General features: G+C 35.3%; 1 protein-coding gene across 3 annotated transcripts in view; it reads left to right on the top strand.

Moving 5' to 3' along the window:
- Positions 1 to 19,375, top strand: part of GABRB2 (gamma-aminobutyric acid type A receptor subunit beta2) — a 260,477-nt gene that overhangs the window by 207,643 nt on the left and 33,459 nt on the right. For 2 of the 3 annotated variants that reach the window (XM_032158545.2, XM_032158546.2), the window contains exons 7-10: positions 5,120 to 5,257; positions 6,980 to 7,132; positions 10,441 to 10,685; positions 15,004 to 15,117. In XM_032158545.2, coding sequence (XP_032014436.1) covers positions 5,120 to 5,257; positions 6,980 to 7,132; positions 10,441 to 10,685; positions 15,004 to 15,117 — 650 coding nt within the window. The remainder of the gene's footprint in view (positions 1 to 5,119; positions 5,258 to 6,979; positions 7,133 to 10,440; positions 10,686 to 15,003; positions 15,118 to 19,375) is intronic. The other variant, XM_058440107.1, reaches the window with a different exon arrangement.

Genomic DNA, 19,375 nt, shown 5'->3' with positions numbered 1-19,375 from the left:
CTCTTCTAAATGTTCTCATTGGTTCCTGCTGTTTAATATCTTGGCACAGGTTCAGATTTTTTGCACAGTAAAACAATTCGAAAATGAAATATTGACTTAGTAGATAACAAAATATATAGATTGACAGTAAAGAGAGAAAATAACTTTTTAAAATGCCAAGTTATATAATCAGATAATATCACAGTTGTGAGATCATATTTAGTTATTGTGTATATGTTTTAAAATGATATTTCTATTTCTTAGATCCCATATAATACATGTTTTTATCAATGTTTCAATGAGAACGTATCTACCATTCGTATCTTATAGATATATATTTTATAGATTTTTCTATTTGTTTTTCCTGATCAGCTTGTAACATTTCATATTACTTTAATTTCTTCAGGTGAATACCAGTGAACTTGTATTTTAGTTTATTTATAGGCCCTCTGAATTATTATGTGTCTTATGTTTTTGATGATAACAATACAAAATTATTTAATGACTCAGTTTCTGGAATCCCATGAATAAAATATAAATGATGAGTTTAATTTGCAATACATTAATGAAGTGCTTCAGTGCATTTCCTTCTGATATCTTTTTAAAGAAATCTAATTTTTTTTTACTCATCATTATTATGAAAGCTGTAAAAGTCAGGTCATATATATTTGCATATGTTTTCTTTTAGTTTTTAATCACTTTGAGAGCCTGCTAAATATTCCTCCAGAGAATATCCAAAGAAAAGAAGACAACAAGGTCTGCTTTAAACTCATCCTACATAGTATATTGAGTTGGCTTTTAACTTGACCACCCTGGAACTGTCATGGAGCTCGTTGCTCTTTCGTCTTCAGAAACCGATGAAGCAATAGCAACATTTGCTTTCCATTTGCAATCTTCTATTCTTGGTTAGCCTAAAATAAAGTCAAGAGGATTGGATTTTCTAAGACTGGCAGTAGCCAGAAGTAAATACAGTGTGCTGTTTGTTGTGTCAGATTCCAAAACCCAAAACATCAAAATAACTTTGAAACTTCTTATTAGCAATTTCCAAAATGTTGGAGAGTTCTATAAGTGTGGTTGAACAGCTATGTTTTCCATTGTGCAAATTGTCTGTATTCACTTAGTAACTACAAAATGGGACATAAAATATGTTTTACATTCATTTTTAATAATTCTTATTTGAATAACTATCAACTGAAATATTTGTTATTATCTGCTGGTGCTGTTCTAAGCATTTTACATTTTTTTCTTTCTTTCTTTTTCTGCCTGACAGCTCTATGAAGTGGCCATTATTATTATATTAGTGTTGCAATTTAGAGGTTGGGAAACAGAAGACAAAGAGATGTGCAGTAACTCAGGATGAACTAATACACAGGGAGAAATATATAGTGAACAACCTTGAATTATTCTAAAGAGTTCTCTTTATTGGGTGTTTCTTTACTCACTCAGAAAACGTTCATTTAGTGCCAACTGTGTGCCAGCACTATGCTAAGAGCAAGAGGCAGAAATAAAAATGCAGTGCATGATCCTTTACAATATATAAATATCTAGAGAAAGCATTTACATAAACCAACACCAGCCCAAAGTCACATGTGAATTAAATAATTGTTTTATTAATTTAATAATGTTTACTGAGCGCCTACTTCACACAAGGTATTGCCTAGCAAACACTGTCATTTTGCCAAAAGTTTGCACTTCCTAGTAATGTTTCTGCTGTTGGAAAACTAATCAGCATCTCTTATATAACCTGGTTGAAATGCTATAGACATTCGCATTCCTCTGCCTACAGATAAGCTTCTGTTATAATATTTATAGCAATGGATAAAAGAAGGTAAATACTGAGGAACATTAGGAGGGAAGAAACCTGGAGGACCACATATACTCTATTAGTTTAGACCTGGTTCCTTATATAAGAAATACTGAGTGTTTCATTTTTCTTTTCTCTTCTTTGGAAGATGGCTGCATTTGTTTGTACAAAAATGGACATTTCTTGAATATAGCATGTATTTTTTATGTCCTAATGGTGGGGCAGGGAATGCAGTGGAAAAAAAATGCTTTCTTTGAGGTCAGTCACATAGATATGGCATCAAGTCCTTACTCTATCATAATTTGCCAGATGTGTGATTTTTAGCAAGGTCTTTGATCTCTCTGAATCTTAGTTTTCTCAACAATGAGATAAAGACAAAAGTAACTAACTTGCAGTATCAGGGCTCATTATTTCAAATAATGTGTATAAACACTATTCACCTATAAAATGATTGTTGTGAAGATTAAATGAGATAATGAAAGTGAAGTGCTTAATAGACTTCCTAGTAAAATGAATAACATCACTCAATAAATAACAGCATTTATTTTAATTGCTATCATTATCTTTTTCATTTGCTAGACAAGTGGTTCTCAGTGTTTTTATGTGTCACCTACAATAGAATTATCTGGAATGCTTATCAAAAAGAAAATCAGATCCCCAAGCCAATTCCTGATTAGCTAAATAAGAATCTCTACTGGTTTCTTGGGCATCTTAAACCCAGTGTTCTTGAAGTAGAGGCTTTAGCTCTCTGTAGAAAGGGATGGTGTCTAGTTAACAAAGTGCCTAGTATATACCACCAACTAACGCAATAAATGGCAGTTGCTACTTTATAACATGCTGCCAGTTACTATCTTGGAAAACCAAGGAGTATCTTGGTTAGGACTACCTTCATGGGAAGTGATTACCATCTTTTTACATAAATAACCTTTTTCATGTTTATATAATAAACAATTTTACAGTGCATTTCCTAGTACTTAGTTCAATTCTAGGAGCTGTAGTCATTTTGTTATTTTAAACTGGTTTATCAAAGGTAGGATTGTCAATGTCTCTGAACTACTTCATAACTGAGAGATATGGATAAAGAACTGATAGGAAATTGGATTACATTTGACATGGAGCCTCAGACTGAGTATTTTGTCACCGTATTAGGAAAGTTGAAATCATAGGAAAAGTACCGTTATCCTATGGGATCGGCATCTCATTTCTCAGGATTGGGTAGAGAATTTTATACAGAAGCGAGGGGCTCTTTTCTGAGAATTTGCCTACTGTTCAATTCACTTAATACCTGGAATGTATGTTGAAATCATGAGTCTGATATTTACTTTTATGTATTTATTTATATATTTTTTAGAGGCAGAGTCTCGCTCTGTCACCCAGGCTGGAGTGCAGTGGTGCCATCATAGCTCGCTGCAACCTCAAATTCCTGAACTTAATCCTCCCACCTCAGTCTCCCAAGTAGATAGGACTATAGGCATGTACCACCATGCCTGGCTAATTTCTTATTATTTTTTCATAGAGACAATGTCTTACTATGTTTCCCAGGATGGTTTGAACTCCTGGCCTCAAGTGATCCTCCTGCATTGGCCTCTCAAAGTGCTGGGATTACAGGCATGAGCCACTGTGCCTGGCCCTGAAATTTAGTTTTAAATGAAAGTTATATAAAAAAAGAATTTATAGCAAAGCAGATGGCTCTACGTTAGATCATACTAATAAAAGATTGCTGGCGTATAATCAGTTAAAACTCTACAATTTTGATTTCAATATAGTTTGTGGTGTTTGCAAGTAAAGAAGCCTTTTAAAAATCATTAACTATATCCGGAGGCCTTTGGTTGTGGTATTAGAAGTTCAAATGCTCTATAACTCTTCCAAAAAACTGTAGTTCTGCATCAGATAAAGATGGCTACTCTTATGAACAAAGGGAACTGTAGATTTCTAGAAAAGCTAAACCATACAGCCTGAACTGTGCTGTTTGATGTAGATTCTCCAATTGAAGGTATCCTAGTTCTTTGAAAAAAAAAAACAAAAAACATTTTTTTCTACCTTCTTTTAGAGATTGAACTCCCTCTCTTTGGAGGAAAGAGAAGTGGTTTGTTGAAAATCATCTGGGGCTAAGAGTCAAGGATTGGTATTCTTGTCATCTCTGTCACACTGACTAGTCACATGTCAAAAGGCAAAGAATTTAAGCAGTCTTTTAAATTTATTGGGTTATTTTTGTAAATAGCAGAGCAATGTCCATCTTGCCTATCTCCCAGACTTGTGAAAATCAACTATCCAGATGGAAAAGTTCCTTGAAAAGATAAATGTGGTATCTGTTCACATGGAATGTGACATATGCTTTTTATTTGGGGTTTTTTTGGAGGGTGGGTGAATTTGTAAGATATTATTAATATTCACGGGATTTTATGGCATACTTCCCTGTATAGCACTGTTTACAATCTAATATGTGCTTATTCATTGCTGTTATATGTTTGCTTACTAGCTAGGATTATATGTGTGCTCATTTCTTAAGATTGTACTCCACCCTGTGAATCGAGAGTATCATTAATAACAGAGAATATGCCTTTGTTATATAGACTCTCATCCCCAGCAACTGTGCCCTGATATGCATAGTAGGTGTTAATAAATAGTTGTGGAATGAATGGAAGCATGCCTCCAAAATGCACTGTGCATGTCCAATGTACACTATACATTTATATCTACTCCTCAAAGCGATTGGAGTTAATGTTGTTTTGAGTTTTTCTGTGGAAGATTTTCTTTGAAACTAAATATGCTACAAAGTCAAATTTGAAAATCAACTACATGAATATTGAACAGATGATTCTTCTTCGTAATCACTTCTCTTCTGACTTGAAATTCAAATGTATTGTAATTCGTATACTTTATATTGGGGAGAATTTGATAATCAGCATTATACTAATAGTTTAAATTATTGTTCTCTTATTTTATCTTCTCATAAAGTAAAAACTAGGGTTATGTGATAATGTTATATGATAATGTGATAATGTTTGATAGAATGGGATTCATAATCAGGTAAACCTGGGTTTGAGCCCCAACTATACCACTTCCTAGTTGCAAGAGAATCTATACTGTTAATTTCTCTAAGCTTTTGTAAGTCTAATATGGGCCTAATAATACTACCCTAATGAGATTGTCATGAGGATTAAATACAGTAATAGACTTGAAATGTTTAGTAAGATATCAATCACATAAAAGCCTTTAGCTGTATCTTTATATTATTTACATAGTTCATCTTCTAAACAGGTATTTTTTTCTGTTTTGTCTGTTTTTTTTGTTTTCTGTATTTGTATGTGTGCATGTGTATGTTTCCTTTCACAGATGGATACACAACTGATGACATTGAGTTTTACTGGCGTGGCGATGATAATGCGGTAACAGGAGTAACGAAAATTGAACTTCCACAGTTCTCTATTGTAGATTACAAACTTATCACCAAGAAGGTTGTTTTTTCCACAGGTTTGTATCATGGAAAAGTGTTAAGGGAAAATAATCTTCACCATATTTTGTTAAACATGTTCACTTATATTAGAGTTATGTCCCAGGAAAGCACAATGAGTTTAGAAGACAAATCCAATGAAAACCCTCAGTTTCCCATGAAGCCTATTGTTCTACTAGGGACCCATACTATTCTTTTCCAGAAGCCACCCCAGCAGAGCTGAGAGGATCATCTCTGTGTATGTCATTTGCCAGAGAAGCAACTAATTTTTAGAAAGAATACAGGAAGAGGAATAAAGACCTAGCTCAGAGCTGTTCCCCAACATTATAACATTATGCATCTCACAGAATTGACCATAATTTCTTGAATCATTGGGAGAGCCAAGTTGCAGTTCATTCAAGTCTGATCACATGAAATTCTCCAAAGACAATGGGAGGAATTCACATTTTCTTCAAAGGATAAGAATTTCTTTACACAGTTTTACCTCCTGTGTGAGCTAAAAGCTGTTTCAGGTGTTAAGATTATCCTGAGGCCTTTGCCATCTTCACCCTTCCAGCATGGAGATTTTATATGGTCATACTTGATTTCATCAGCAAAATTTTTGCGTTTTTATAGCAATAAAGCTGAGGAAAGCAATCATTTGCTAAACACTCATTTAGGCAAAAAATATTAAACCCACAGGGGTATCCTTCTTTATATTTTTCTTATTGAAATAAACCCCACAGGCACAGAAATAACTAATACTGTAATGGCCCTTCTGCTAAGAAGTCAGATACTTTTTGTGCCTACAAACCACTTCAGGCAAAAGCTGTGTGACTTGATAAAAATACAATGCCTTTAACTTTAAAACAACAACAACAAACAGAAACTTTTCCTAAGTTTGAAGTCCGCTGAATTCCTAAAAATCTATGGAAATGAGTTCCCACTTAGAATATTCTTACTATCGTATTCAGACACTTAGCCTAGCCCTCCAAAAACTAAACAAGGCTTTCTTCCAAACAATGAGAATATCCTCTCCCGGCTACTTATCATGTGAACTTCCTATAAGCTAAGAATGTACTCTGTTATTTGTCTTGTTTTATTAAAGGGTAATTGCCCAGGTCATCACAATCAAGGAACCCAGATTTAGGAAGCTGATTCTTTAGTTGTATCTCCCACAAATATTGCTCAAAAGCAATGAGTCTCCACCTTTTGGTTGGTAAGGTATACTTTTAGAACTCCAATGGAAGCACTGAAACTATTAAAAAAGAAAAGAATGCATATACATGAAAACCTACAAAAACCTGCATTCCCTGAAACATCACCACTGATCACAGACTAAAACTGCAATCTGTGGCTTGAGAAGAGTCTTCTTTTACTATGATCAGAACATGCAGCCTCACTCTCACATAAGATTAAACTTACAGGATGAACTTACGAAGGAACAATTGAAAGAATGAAAAAGAGGACTGTCCCAAATTGTCCTAACAATTACAGAGGAGGGGTATGTTTGATTCACTCTATGAGGCTGAGTAGGGAAGAGCTGGAATTCTTTTAATTACTGGTGAGTACAGGATGCATTCCACACTGAGTAACTCCTGGTAATTAGAAACTCAGGGCTCTCAGACTCTTTTTGCAGAAGAAAGTGTCTTTCCCAAGAGCTAAAACTAAATTGAGAGAAGATGTACTGTTTATGGACTTTAAAGAAAAGTATCCTATAAATATTGATTGATAATGATAATGTTCTAAAATTGCCTTTCTAGGTTCCTATCCCAGGTTATCCCTCAGCTTTAAGCTTAAGAGAAACATTGGCTACTTTATCCTGCAAACATACATGCCTTCCATCCTGATTACCATCCTCTCCTGGGTCTCCTTCTGGATTAATTACGATGCTTCAGCTGCAAGGGTGGCATTAGGTAGGCCATTTTATTACTGTTTGCGGATTTTGACTCTGTGTGTACATTTCTGTGTTTGCATGCACGCATTTTCCTTATCCTGAAATTTGTGGTGCATGACACAACTGAATCTCTCACACTGCAAGAGTTTAGCTGTGAGACTTTGGGTGATCTGATTCAGCATTAAATCAATTAAACATGAAGTAAAGCTCTTTCATGTCAGTATTAGTTAACCATATAGCTGTTGATAATGAGATTAGTCCCATCAGTTTGATATTTTTATTGAAACATATTTCATGTAGTATTGCTTGCATAATTGTTCAATTTGTATCTGTGCTTCTTTACCTAAGAAGACCTCCCTTCTACATTTTTTTCTGCATGAAAGACAAGAAGATGTTGTGTGTAGCAAATGGATAAGCAGAAAGAATTCTAAAGTCTTATTAACATTTCAGAGTAGCATGACTAAGGCAGGAGACAACAAAGTAAGAATATTGAGAAGTAATCTGTGGCATCTCTCATCTTATGCTTTTTTTTCTAACAAACACAAGAGGAGAATAAATTACATTTCATGAACATTTTTGTTATTAACTTAAGATAAAGTAAATTTATAGCCTTTTACACGATCTTGATTATTGTGGATTCTGACTACTCCCTTTAAAATGTGGAATTGTTCACTTTTACCATTAGATCTCAATTAAATCATTCCTTTCTTAGAAGAGCCACTCATTTATTATTCAACAAGTAATTGTTAAATACCTAATATATGCTAATTGTACTAAGCACTGGAGATAGTCTTCTGAGTTATACCTAGCAGTAAAAGATATACAATAAATTTAATAACCACATAAATTATACAATCTGGTAAATCTATAGAGGGCTATAAAGCAAGGGGGCATGGGTTTGCTAGAAGTTCAGTTTAGAATAATTAGGGCCGACTTCACTCAGAAGTTGTCATTGGAACTAAGACTTGAAGATTAAGAGCAATGTGGATAGCTGGGTGATAATATTCCAGATGACTGCAAAGGCCCTGGGTAGGAACAAACCAACAGTGTCAGCAGGAGGCTAATGAGGCCAAGTGAGTTCAGGGGAAGTAGCAAAGATAATGTTAGGGAAAGAGGCCTAAAAGATCACAAAAGGGCTATTACAAAGGGATGGTAGGCCACCACAAAGGCTTTGCTTTTATTTTGAATGAAATAGCCATTGACTAAGCATAAATGTGGCATGATTTGATTTCTGTTTTAAAGGGATCACTTCGGCTACTGGGTTAAGATTAAATTATGTGGCTCAAGGATGGGAGGAAGGAGAAGGAATGACCTCTCAGGCTGAGTCAAGCACCTGTGATATATACACTTGCAGTACCATAGACCTCCCCTGTGTGTAGACTAATCACAGTTATAACTTATGTTTTCTTAGTTGTGTGATGTCCTTTTCCCCTTCAGCAATGAAAGATCCATGGAGGAAAGGTCCGTATCTAGTTTTATATCTGCAGTGTCTTGCATGGGGAATGGTGCTCAGTAAACATTTGCTGAATGAAAGAATGAATAAAATTTGCAAATATCGCATTTTTCCAAAGTTGAAACATGTCTTTTTTGTATCTATTACAGAACAATAAATAATTTATTAACTTTTTAGAAGATATTTTTAAAATGTCTTTATGTGAGCAATTTATTACTAGGTTCAGAAATACTTTAAAATGAGATTTAGATAAACAGTAAAATCAGCAATGTCAGTTTTATCATATACATGTGATACAGGATCATCAGTAGTTGAAATGATGAAGAGAAAATTGAAACTGGAAAATGTCTCAAAATGACAGCTATAAAGAGGACATGAGAAATGTAAGATACCTGTATCTAAAGCAAGACCAAGGTTTTATGGGCGTGCTCAGAATCAAATGCTCAGATTTATTTTTTCTGTAGCTGTTTCTTGGTGGAGTATAAAAACAAAATAAAAACTATGACATTATTACTACTAGCGAGATAAAATTAAATCAGAAAACTGTGTCCCCCCAATCCCCCCAAAATCATAGGAATGAAATTTAACTTTCAGGATGTGTTATTGGATAGTGTTTAAGGGCCTGGATTCCTGAGTCAGAAAGATTCTCATTCCAACGGCAACTCTACAACTTTCTATCTGTGTGATCTTGACCTGTGAGCTTTGTCTATTTTCACATCACTATTTTGCTACAAAGCTGGACTTTATCATACTCAGGACTATGGACTTTCAGTGCATTTACCTTCCGATTACAGCTTAGAGGAAAACTACTTCCCACTGTCAGAGATACCAACTCAACAGGACGAACAATTACAGCCTGACCCAGTGTCACATTTTCTATAAGGAGTCCTAGAATGCATCTGTGTTATTTATCTGGGCGTTATGTGCCTGACTGTCTGATCCACATACATGAGGGCTATGATTCCTGCTTCTCTGTTACCCTCCACTTCTAATTCCCAAATGTTTATAATCATTTATTGATATTGCCTGTATAATGTATTCTTTAATTTCAGTACCCTTGCTGTTATTTTAATTGACTTCACTTCCATCATTCAGTTGGATTACTCTGAAAACCTCTTAACTGGCATTCCTTACTCCTGCCATGCCTGCTTCTCCCCATCCTCCACACTGTCACCACAGTGATTGTTCTAAATGCAAATTGCCCCCTGGCTTGAAGCTGGCCCCTGCTCCACATTGCCTTTAATTTTAAGTTCAAACTCCCCCATTAGGCTCTCTGCATGGCCCTTAACCTCCACTCTTCTCATGATTCTTCCCATCCTGTCCTGCAATGTACCCACAATGATTTTCCCAAGATCATAGTAATAGGCTGTGTACTCTCCCCCAAATCCAACTTTGATATAAAAGCTCTCTCCACCAGCAGTCCCAATAAGTCAAACATGACTTTTGACTCCCAGTTCTGGGTTGCCTGGGTGACTTTCACTCATTCTTCAGAAATCAGCTCAAAAGTCTCTCTTTCCTAACCTCATCCTGCCACATCAGAAAGTTGACCTAGAGTCCTCTCCATATTCTGAACTCTTACCTTACACATGTGCCCATCATAGCATTTAATTCACATTTTAACCCTGTACTAGATATATAACTATAAATACAAAAATTTAATTAAAAGAAGGGATCAAAACATTCAGTGATCACTATAAGTTAATTTGTACCTATCTCCATACCCTATCCTAGGGCTGGCATGCAATAATAAGGGCCCAATAAATAGATTGTGGCATATATGAATAAGAAAATGAATATAGATCACCTTTCCAGCTATTATGAAAGAAGAAAAGAGATAGGAATATTATTACTCTAACTCTCTCATTTTTTTTCAGGAATCACAACTGTCCTCACAATGACCACAATCAACACCCACCTCCGGGAAACTCTCCCTAAAATCCCCTATGTGAAAGCCATTGACATGTACCTGATGGGGTGCTTTGTCTTCGTTTTCATGGCACTTCTGGAATATGCCCTAGTCAACTACATCTTCTTTGGGAGGGGGCCCCAACGCCAAAAGAAAGCAGCTGAGAAGGCTGCCAGTGCCAACAATGAGAAGATGCGCCTGGATGTCAACAAGGTAAATTCAGAGGGCAAGCCCTCCTTGCTTCTTAAACTCACGGAAGAATGCTAGCAATATAGTTGATGACCTTGTTGAGCAAATGAGGAAACCAAGCCCAGGGAAGAGAATGGGTAATTTTCCCCAAAGCACAGAAACAATTAATCATGGAAGCACAGTTAGGGACCAAACTCATGACACAAGATTGGGATGCCCTTTCCATTAACAAGAGGAGTGCCCAAACATGAGAAGACCTTTATGATGCTTTCTCACATATGAGTATAGTAACTAAATTATTTATGCATTCTTTAAATTTATTCACCTAATTTATTTAAAAAGGAAATTTAATGTTGCTTCAGTCAGTATTACTTGCTGGACAATAGCTTTACAAATACATAAGTAACAAATTTAAAAAACTGTATCATTAAGTTCTAGTTTATAGTAGATGAAGTCTCTGGCCCTGAAATCTGCATTCTCTTTGACTTAAAGGAAAGATAAGCAAGTATAGAGATGTGTTACAGACCTACCAAGCAACAAACTGAGACTTTTTCTTTGAAGCAATCAGAAGAATGTAAGAGTAAGGGGGAAAAGACAAATAATTTTCTCCTTAAATGAAAATGCCTTGCACATATACCACTTATCATTGCAGCATTTGACTATATGAGGCCACCATCTTGCTTAAGTCAGACATGGTCAAAGAATTCCCACAAAACTATAAACCCTGTTTATTTGTTAAGTCAGTAGTTTTCAATCATGGGTGCCAATGGAATGACCTGCACAGATTAAAAAAAATACTGAAGCCTTGTTCCCTTCCCCGGGAAATCTGATTTGATTTTCTTGGAGAAAGCATGGGCAACATAATTTTTAAAAGTTCCCCAGGTTATTCTAATCTGCATCCAAATTTGAGAATCACCACTTTAAGGTTTTTGATGGTAGTCCCAGAACAGCCAGCTCTCTTTACTCTCAATATTAAACTTCACCTGGCTTCCTGTTATAGCACTTTCTGCACTAACATAATACTTGTATATGTATTTTCCCAGAGGCCACATTTAGACCTTTAGCAATAGCCAAAGAAAAGTCTTATTTTCATATCTGCCCTAAATACTGTTTATAAAGTAGTGTCTAATATTGGACCAATAAATTAGTTCATCATCATGGGACTAGGAAAACATTAATCAATCCTCTTAAACCATTTGGAATTATTAATTATAACAAAAGCTGATTATTTCCTTGATGTTTTGGTATTTCTAACTTCAAATTAATTCCAAGGATAGCAAAGCATAAATAATCTCTGCCATTGAGTTGTATTTGGAGCAAACCATATGGAAGCTTCTAACTCAGTAATGTTTTTCACATATCCATAGGTCTAATATTTGGTTTTAGACTCTTCTCTAATCCAAGGCACTTCTTGCTTAGAAGATGATATTTGCAACAATGCAAATTTTAAGTATGGCCCTTGGAAACCAAAAAACCATAAGGGTCTAGGAAATTGTCAAATTCTTTCGCACACCCAAGGTTTTACTTATTGGAATCTGCCAATAGATTCCAATTTACCATTATGGTTCTCGCAGGCTGTCAAATGAAAGAGTATTTTCTAAACCTATTTTCTGATTTTTCTGACATAGTAGTCTTAGAGACGAAAAGAGAATAAATAAATAAATAAACAAACAAACAAATAAATAATGCTATCTCATAGGACTTCAAAATGAGTCTAAATCAATTGCATAATGCAAGGCTGACTTAATAAGATAACATCTGATCTCTTCACTTTCATCTACCCTATTTTTTATACCAATTTGCATTTAAATGATAAAGTTAAGACCTAGAGAGAGGAGGTTTTATACAAACTGAACCTGCAGAGCTTCAGATAGTTCTAAAATGGAAATAGAGAAAAGTTCACTAGGCAGTTACCCCATAGCGGTGAAAAGCCTATCCTCTTGGCTGAAGGTAGACCCTACAGTTCAAATGATGGAATAATGAGAGAACAAAAAAGATACCAGAGATTATTTAGTATTTTTCAATGGTTCTCAAAACAGAGGCATTTTCTTCTCCCAGAGGACATTAGGCATTGTCTGGAGACATCTTTCATTGTAAAAACTAAGGGATGAGGTTTCCTACTGGTATCTAGTATGTAGAGGCCCAGGTTGCTGCTACACGTTTGGAAGTGCTCAGGATAGCTTCCCGGTAACTTCATGTTTTCAAACATGAGAAACTGAGGTACTGAAAAAATAATATCCTTGTCGTCTAAATATTCTTTAGCAAAGTTGTTTCTCCATTTTCTTTGAGCAGCATGTGTAAGAATCAAGACATCATAAGTCATGATTTAGAACAATGGTTCTGAACAAATATTTTAGAGTCTTTCAAGTTCAGTATTTACCTTCCCATTTAACAATTGTGTGACAGTAGACAAAAAATTTAGCCTCTCTGGCCCTTTAGTTTTCTCATCTGTGAAACAGGGTTAATTCCTCTCTTGTAAAGTTATTCATGAACATAATTGTGATAATGTGGAAATAGGGTAATATAGTCCTCAATACATGGTAAGCACTCAGTAAGTGATAAATATTAATAAAATATAAAAATATAATAAGTGGTAGGCATTGTCACTTTTTAAAATAAAATTTGCAGTCCCCATACTTATTGGTGATACTAGCGTGTGTTTTCTACATGCTCTACCATGTGGAATGCAGTAGCATCCCTAAAGCAGTGTATTGTTTAGACAGGAATATTTTATGTTAGAAGTTTTAAAGTCAAATGAAGAAAATCATTTTTCAAAGGGTATTAGCTGTAAAATCTATAGCAAATCAACTGCATCAAACTTTATTAATTATTTCTTATAGCAGAAAACCTACAACCCATTTTGATTAGATTAAAACAAAACGCTGACCATCAAACTTTCCAGACTCCCACTGTTTCTTTGTTCACCCGGCATGAAAGGTTAGAGGAGGTCCATATTGCTCCTGATTATGCGGTGCTGTCTTTTGTGCCAGCATCATGAATAATACCACTCCATTTCTTATCAAGAATGTCCCTTCTTTTCAACTGTAATTCTATAGTTATTTTTTTTCCAAGATCAGGCCCTTATAATCAGCTAAGCATTGTTGGCTGCTCTGGGAAAATCAGGAGTAGGATTAAATTTTTCACCAGGGAGGGTTGAAAACGGGAAGCCTGCCCAGGTGGGAGCCCAGTGTTGATTCAGCAGATGCTACCGCATTTTTTTCAGCCTCTTTTTTGTATTAGCTTTTCTTAACTTTTTGTTTTAATAAGTGAATTTGCAGCTCTTAAAATAATTCCCATCCTGTCATTTCACTGATGTAAAAGCCTATGTGCCTAAAGGAGGTGAAATAGCCAAGGTCACATAGCAAGCTTTTAAAAGTTATGATCTGGATTTTTCTGTCCTTCTCCAGTGTACATACAAGTGTGCTGGCAAATTAAAAAAAAAAAAACATAAAAAACAAACAAAAACTGAAAAGCTAATTCCATGTTAGTTTATGTATTCCAACTCAGTTGATTTCACCTGAAAAATCCCAGCTACCTGCACATGAAAGTTTATAAGCAAGTGTCACTTTCACCGTTGTCTTCATGTGACAAGTTAAGTAGTAAAGTACCAAGATTTTAAAAATAAACTTTAAACCAACATGAGGTCTATGGAATATTTTTCCCAAGTGTCCTTTTGAGTAGTTTAAACATGATCTTTATTCTAATGCTAGGAGAGTCTTTCCAATTTTCCCTTGCATTCTTCTAGTTTGTGTGTGTGTGTGTGTGTGTGTGTGTGTGTGTCTCCTAATGGAATTTGCTTTCGATTGATTTCACTCACTGTTCTTGCCTATAGCTTCAAGTTTCAACTCCCCTTATTTTTCTTTTAAGCTTTATATTGTTTCCTTGTTTATTTTTCTGCCAAATACTAAGAACATGCATATTTGAGAATCAAGTTATTCTTGCCTTTTTACCACCATGGTACTTGCACATATCAAATGCACCTGCAGCCAACAGTTTTCTAACTAAAACTGCACCACAGAGATCTCCATTTAAGGGTGTTCTTTATTCTGCATTCATGGGTGCTGTGACTCTTTGTGTTGTCTTTATCCATTGTGTGTAATCTTTTCTAATGTAAATCCATTAAGATATTTTCAATCAATTTATTTCTACTGCTTGGAATTTGATGCTTTTAAAACAAAACATTTTTTAAAAACTTACTCAAATTCCCATTCTCTGTTAGCCTTTATCTAAAGGATTTCTAAAGGCCAGTAGCATTTATCTATATCCAATTTACTTTAACCATCAGGCCTAATCTAGTAGCATCAATCGACTTAATTAGCACATTCTCTACTTTGTCTTCCAGATTTTTTATAAAGATATTAAACAAAATGGGACCCAATATCGATCCTTGTGGGACCCTACTGGAAACCTCTCCCCAACTAGACGGACTACCAATTACGATTTCTCTCTGTATACGGTTAGATAGCCAGTTTTTAATCCATTTATTTGTATTTCTGTTGGGGCCAATTTGTTTAGCTGTTCCCTTAAAAAATGTGTGGGGTCTTTGCAGATAACCTATGAACATGTATCCACAGAGTCTTGGGGATAAGTTAAAACTTTTTCAGGAGACCTTACTGGGACTTTCCTAGGTTTGCTTTCTCAGTATAGTTTTGGTGAACCTAAGCTTCAGCGTTTCGCTCAGGAATTATTGTTGTGTTAGGGAAAGAAATTAAATGGATCGTATTTTGAGAATCCTTTTCATTTGTACTGAGAGGACAAGAGTGTCATTATTTCTTAGTTTTGTTGTTGTGTTTGCTTTTTTCAGACTCTTTGGATTGAATAGGTGAATTAAAACATTTCTTTTGTTGGTTGGCTGAGGATTCAGAAATTTGTCTACATTACTAACTTGTGTCTAAGAATGTTATGCTTGCATCAAGTCCTTGTTGATTTCTTGTTACTTATTTTACAGATAGGTATTTTATTGGCAGGCTCATCATAATTGACAATAATTGACATTGTTGTTTACCAAAACTCTTGACTTAAATGAACTCTAAAGAAAGCCTGTTTTTGACTCATAGTTTCTGAATCCTCATGTGTTGGTGATCTTAATTGGCAAATTGTCATTCATATTGTCCTCCAAATTGGAGGAGGAAAATGATAATTGTCACCATTCCACCCTATCATCTACTACTTGTTCAACTCCAGTGTTTAGCAAATGATATTGGATATTTGTGAATCTTTTCTATGAGGACTTGATGCCAGAAGTGCTTCCATTGTTATATTTTCTAAGTATCAGGCTATCCCTTAATTTTGTGGCTTTGACTCCAGAATCTTTAATACATCATGTTGTTGCCATTGGGGTAGGGGACAGAATGGATAAGCTACTGAATTGCTCCTTTGTGCTGGTATTTTGTCACTTTTTGACTTCATTACTTGTGTTATATAGTAACAAAGTCTAGTAAATAGTAATAATTAAATTATGGAAGAGATGTTTGAAATTTTGTTAATCACTCTTTTTTGTTCCAATCCCCTAAACATTCCATCACCTACTATGTCTGTGCTCTCAGACTATCTCATTTATGTTGTTGCTGCTGTCCTTATTTTTTAACTTTAGTTACGCTTGTTGAAATTAAAGTAGACTGATTTGATTGGGTATTATTCTGGGTCAATTGTTAATTATGTAGAAGAAAACATGTATGAAAGTTGGATTTATGATGAAAATGATTGAAGAAGGCTGTATTTCTGAAAACCAAAATCAAACACATTACATGATTATTGTAAAGACTGAGTAAAACCACATGAAAATTCAGGATATCCTCAAATGATGAGGATATTTTTGAAAATTTGCTCATTGGTGTATTAAATTGTGCAGTTGATGGTTTGGAAGAGTTAATACTCTCTTATCCCATGATTTGAACACTAATTTGTTAAGACCTCTTCCTCTATCTCATAAAGTATCATATTAACAAAAATGTTCAATGAAAAATGAATTTTATACATTGAAATATGAAGTCTAATGTCTTTTGTTTTTATACTTTTCTATGTTGAGTATGTCTTTATGCTGTCCTTTGAGTCCTCTTTTAAGTTCACACTATGAAATAAGGTCTAGTATTTGAAAGTTCAAATAACGAGCTTTCTAGGAAACTTGCAACCTGTAAGAGCATCAAGATATATGTCACAATTGCAAAAGGTACTGGGAAGATTAGTGGATTTTATAGTTATATGAACTGGGTTCATATTCAAGCATTGTCATTTATAAGCTGTGTGACATTAGACATGTTTAAACTTTCCAAGCTTTAATTCCTCAACTGAAAACTAAAAATACTAATTTCTGTCTTGTAGAACTGCTGAGAAGAATAAGTGAGATAATTATACCAACGGCCTTGTGTAGTACCAGGCAAAGGACATTCAAATAATAGTTGTAATTATTCTGGAGATGGTGGCAGGGATTGTGTGTCTTTCTCAGATTTTATTTAGTTGTATAACTTTTTTTCTGATTACAAAACAAATTCATGGTCATTCCTAAAATTACACAAAAGATAGTGAAAATCACCTGCACACTCCCACACAGACATAATCATTATCGACCATGCCTTCTATTCACATTTAATGACATTTTATATAAAAATCATATTCTACTCTTCTGTATACAGTTATTTCCTACTTACCCTTTCATGTCTTTTAGTATAAGTATACACCATTTCTAATTGCTATAAGATATGTAATTGAATATGTGTGCCATAATTTATTTAACATATATTCAATGAGCACCTATTGTTTGATGTTTGCATTGTTTCTAAGTGATTTTCCATTATAAACAACTATGAAATAAACATCACATTGCTGACAGGTTTACACACCATTGTTCCTGATATATTTCTTAAAATGGATTTGCTAGGTTCAAAGTTATATGACTCTAAAGTGGTGATATATATTGTTAGGTTGTTCACTAGAAAGGTTCTATGATAGTTTACATATCTAATAGCCATCTGAGAGTGTGGTAGTACACACACATACATACAAACACATACACACAGTGTATACGCACACAATTACCTTGCACTCCCACAAATGAGGAAGAAACAGAAAACATGTTTAACTTGGTCCAATTGTGATAAGTGCTGGAGAAGACGAGAGAGAGAAGAATCTAAAATCCCGTGTGTAGTCTCTATCCTCTCTTTCCAAAAGCCATCAATAATAAAATGGCAATAGAAAAATAAAATAAAAACTATCAACACCCAGCTCAAACTGAGGCTCTGCAAAGATGCAGAGATGCATAAGCAGGTCCAGTAATTAGTGCAAGCAGAATCGAAAGAAATCTACCTAAATTATAAGTGAACATATGGGAAAACCCAGTAGCAATGTCTCCATCAAGATGAAGCATCTGAACAAAGAAACAGCGTGACAGCTATGCGAGAAAACTACCACATGGGGAAGGCAAGGAGAAGACCTCAACCTGCAAAGACAGATAATGACTCTTATATATACATTTTTTTTTTTTTTTTTTTTTTTTGAGACGGAGTCTTGCTCTTTTGCCCAGGCCAGAGTGCAGTGGCATGATCTCGGCTCACTGCAAGCTCCACCTCCCGGGTTCACGCCATTCTCCTGCCTCAGCCTCCCGAGTAGCTGGGAATACAGGCGCCCGCCACCACGCCCAGCTAATTTTTTGTATTTTTAGTAGAGACGGGGTTTCACCGTGTTAGCCAGGATGGTCTCGATCTCCTGACCTCGTGATCTGCCTGCCTCGGCCTCCCAAAGTGCTGGGATTACAGGCGTGAGCCACCGCACCCGGCCATGACTCTTATATTTTTAAAAAAAAGTGTATTTTGGCTGGGCGCGGTGGCTCACGCCTGTAATCCCAGCACTTTGGGAGGCTGAAGCGGGTGGATCACTTGAGGTCAGGAGTTCTAGACCAGCCTGGCCAACATGGTGAAACCCTGTCTCTGCTAAAAATACAAAAAATTAGCTGGGTGTGGTGGCAGGTGCCTATAATCCCAGCTACTAGGGAGGCTGAGGCAGGAGAATGCTTGAACCCAGGAGGTGGAGGTTGCAGTGAGCTGAGATTGCACCACTACACTCCAGCCTGGAAGACAGAGCAAGACTCTGTCTCGAAAAAAAAAAAAAAAGTATATTTCAAGATACTAAAAATGTATTTAAAAGTACTTAAAAAGTATATTTCAAGATAAATTAAAACTTCCTGTAACAACGTATTTTCTCACCAAAATTGAAAGAATATGTGAAACCAAAAATCAAAAATAAAATAATAAACAAGAAGAGATTAAAAGAGGAAAAATGAAGGCAAAGCAATCCTTATAGAAACTAACAAATCAATCTAAAACAGTAAGAAAGATAATCAATTTGGCCAAAAAATCAAGGCAGGCTGTAGTAAATCATGCCAAATGCAAAATGCAGAGGAAACAGTTGTATAGATAAAAATCTCTTAGAGGAAGCATAATAAATATACAGAACAGGTACTGTGGATTAACCGTGCAGAACCTTAATGTTAGTAAAGAATGGAAAAAATGGAATAGAAAAAAACATTTAAGTCTAATGTCAGAATCTTATTATAAAAATGCTGATAATAATAAACACTTCTTCACCGGGCACAGTGATTCACACCTGTGATCCCAGCACTTTGGGAGACTGAGGCAGGCAGATCACTTGATCCCAGGAGTTCAAGACCAGCCTGGGCAACATAGTAAAATACCGTCTCTAGAAAAAGTACAAAAATTTTC

Source organism: Hylobates moloch, unplaced genomic scaffold (assembly GCF_009828535.3).
Source record: "Hylobates moloch isolate HMO894 unplaced genomic scaffold, HMol_V3 SCAFFOLD_6, whole genome shotgun sequence".
Lineage (NCBI taxonomy): Eukaryota > Metazoa > Chordata > Mammalia > Primates > Hylobatidae > Hylobates > Hylobates moloch.
Note: the sequence above shows the minus strand (reverse complement) of the source record. Positions and strands in the feature narration are given on the sequence as shown.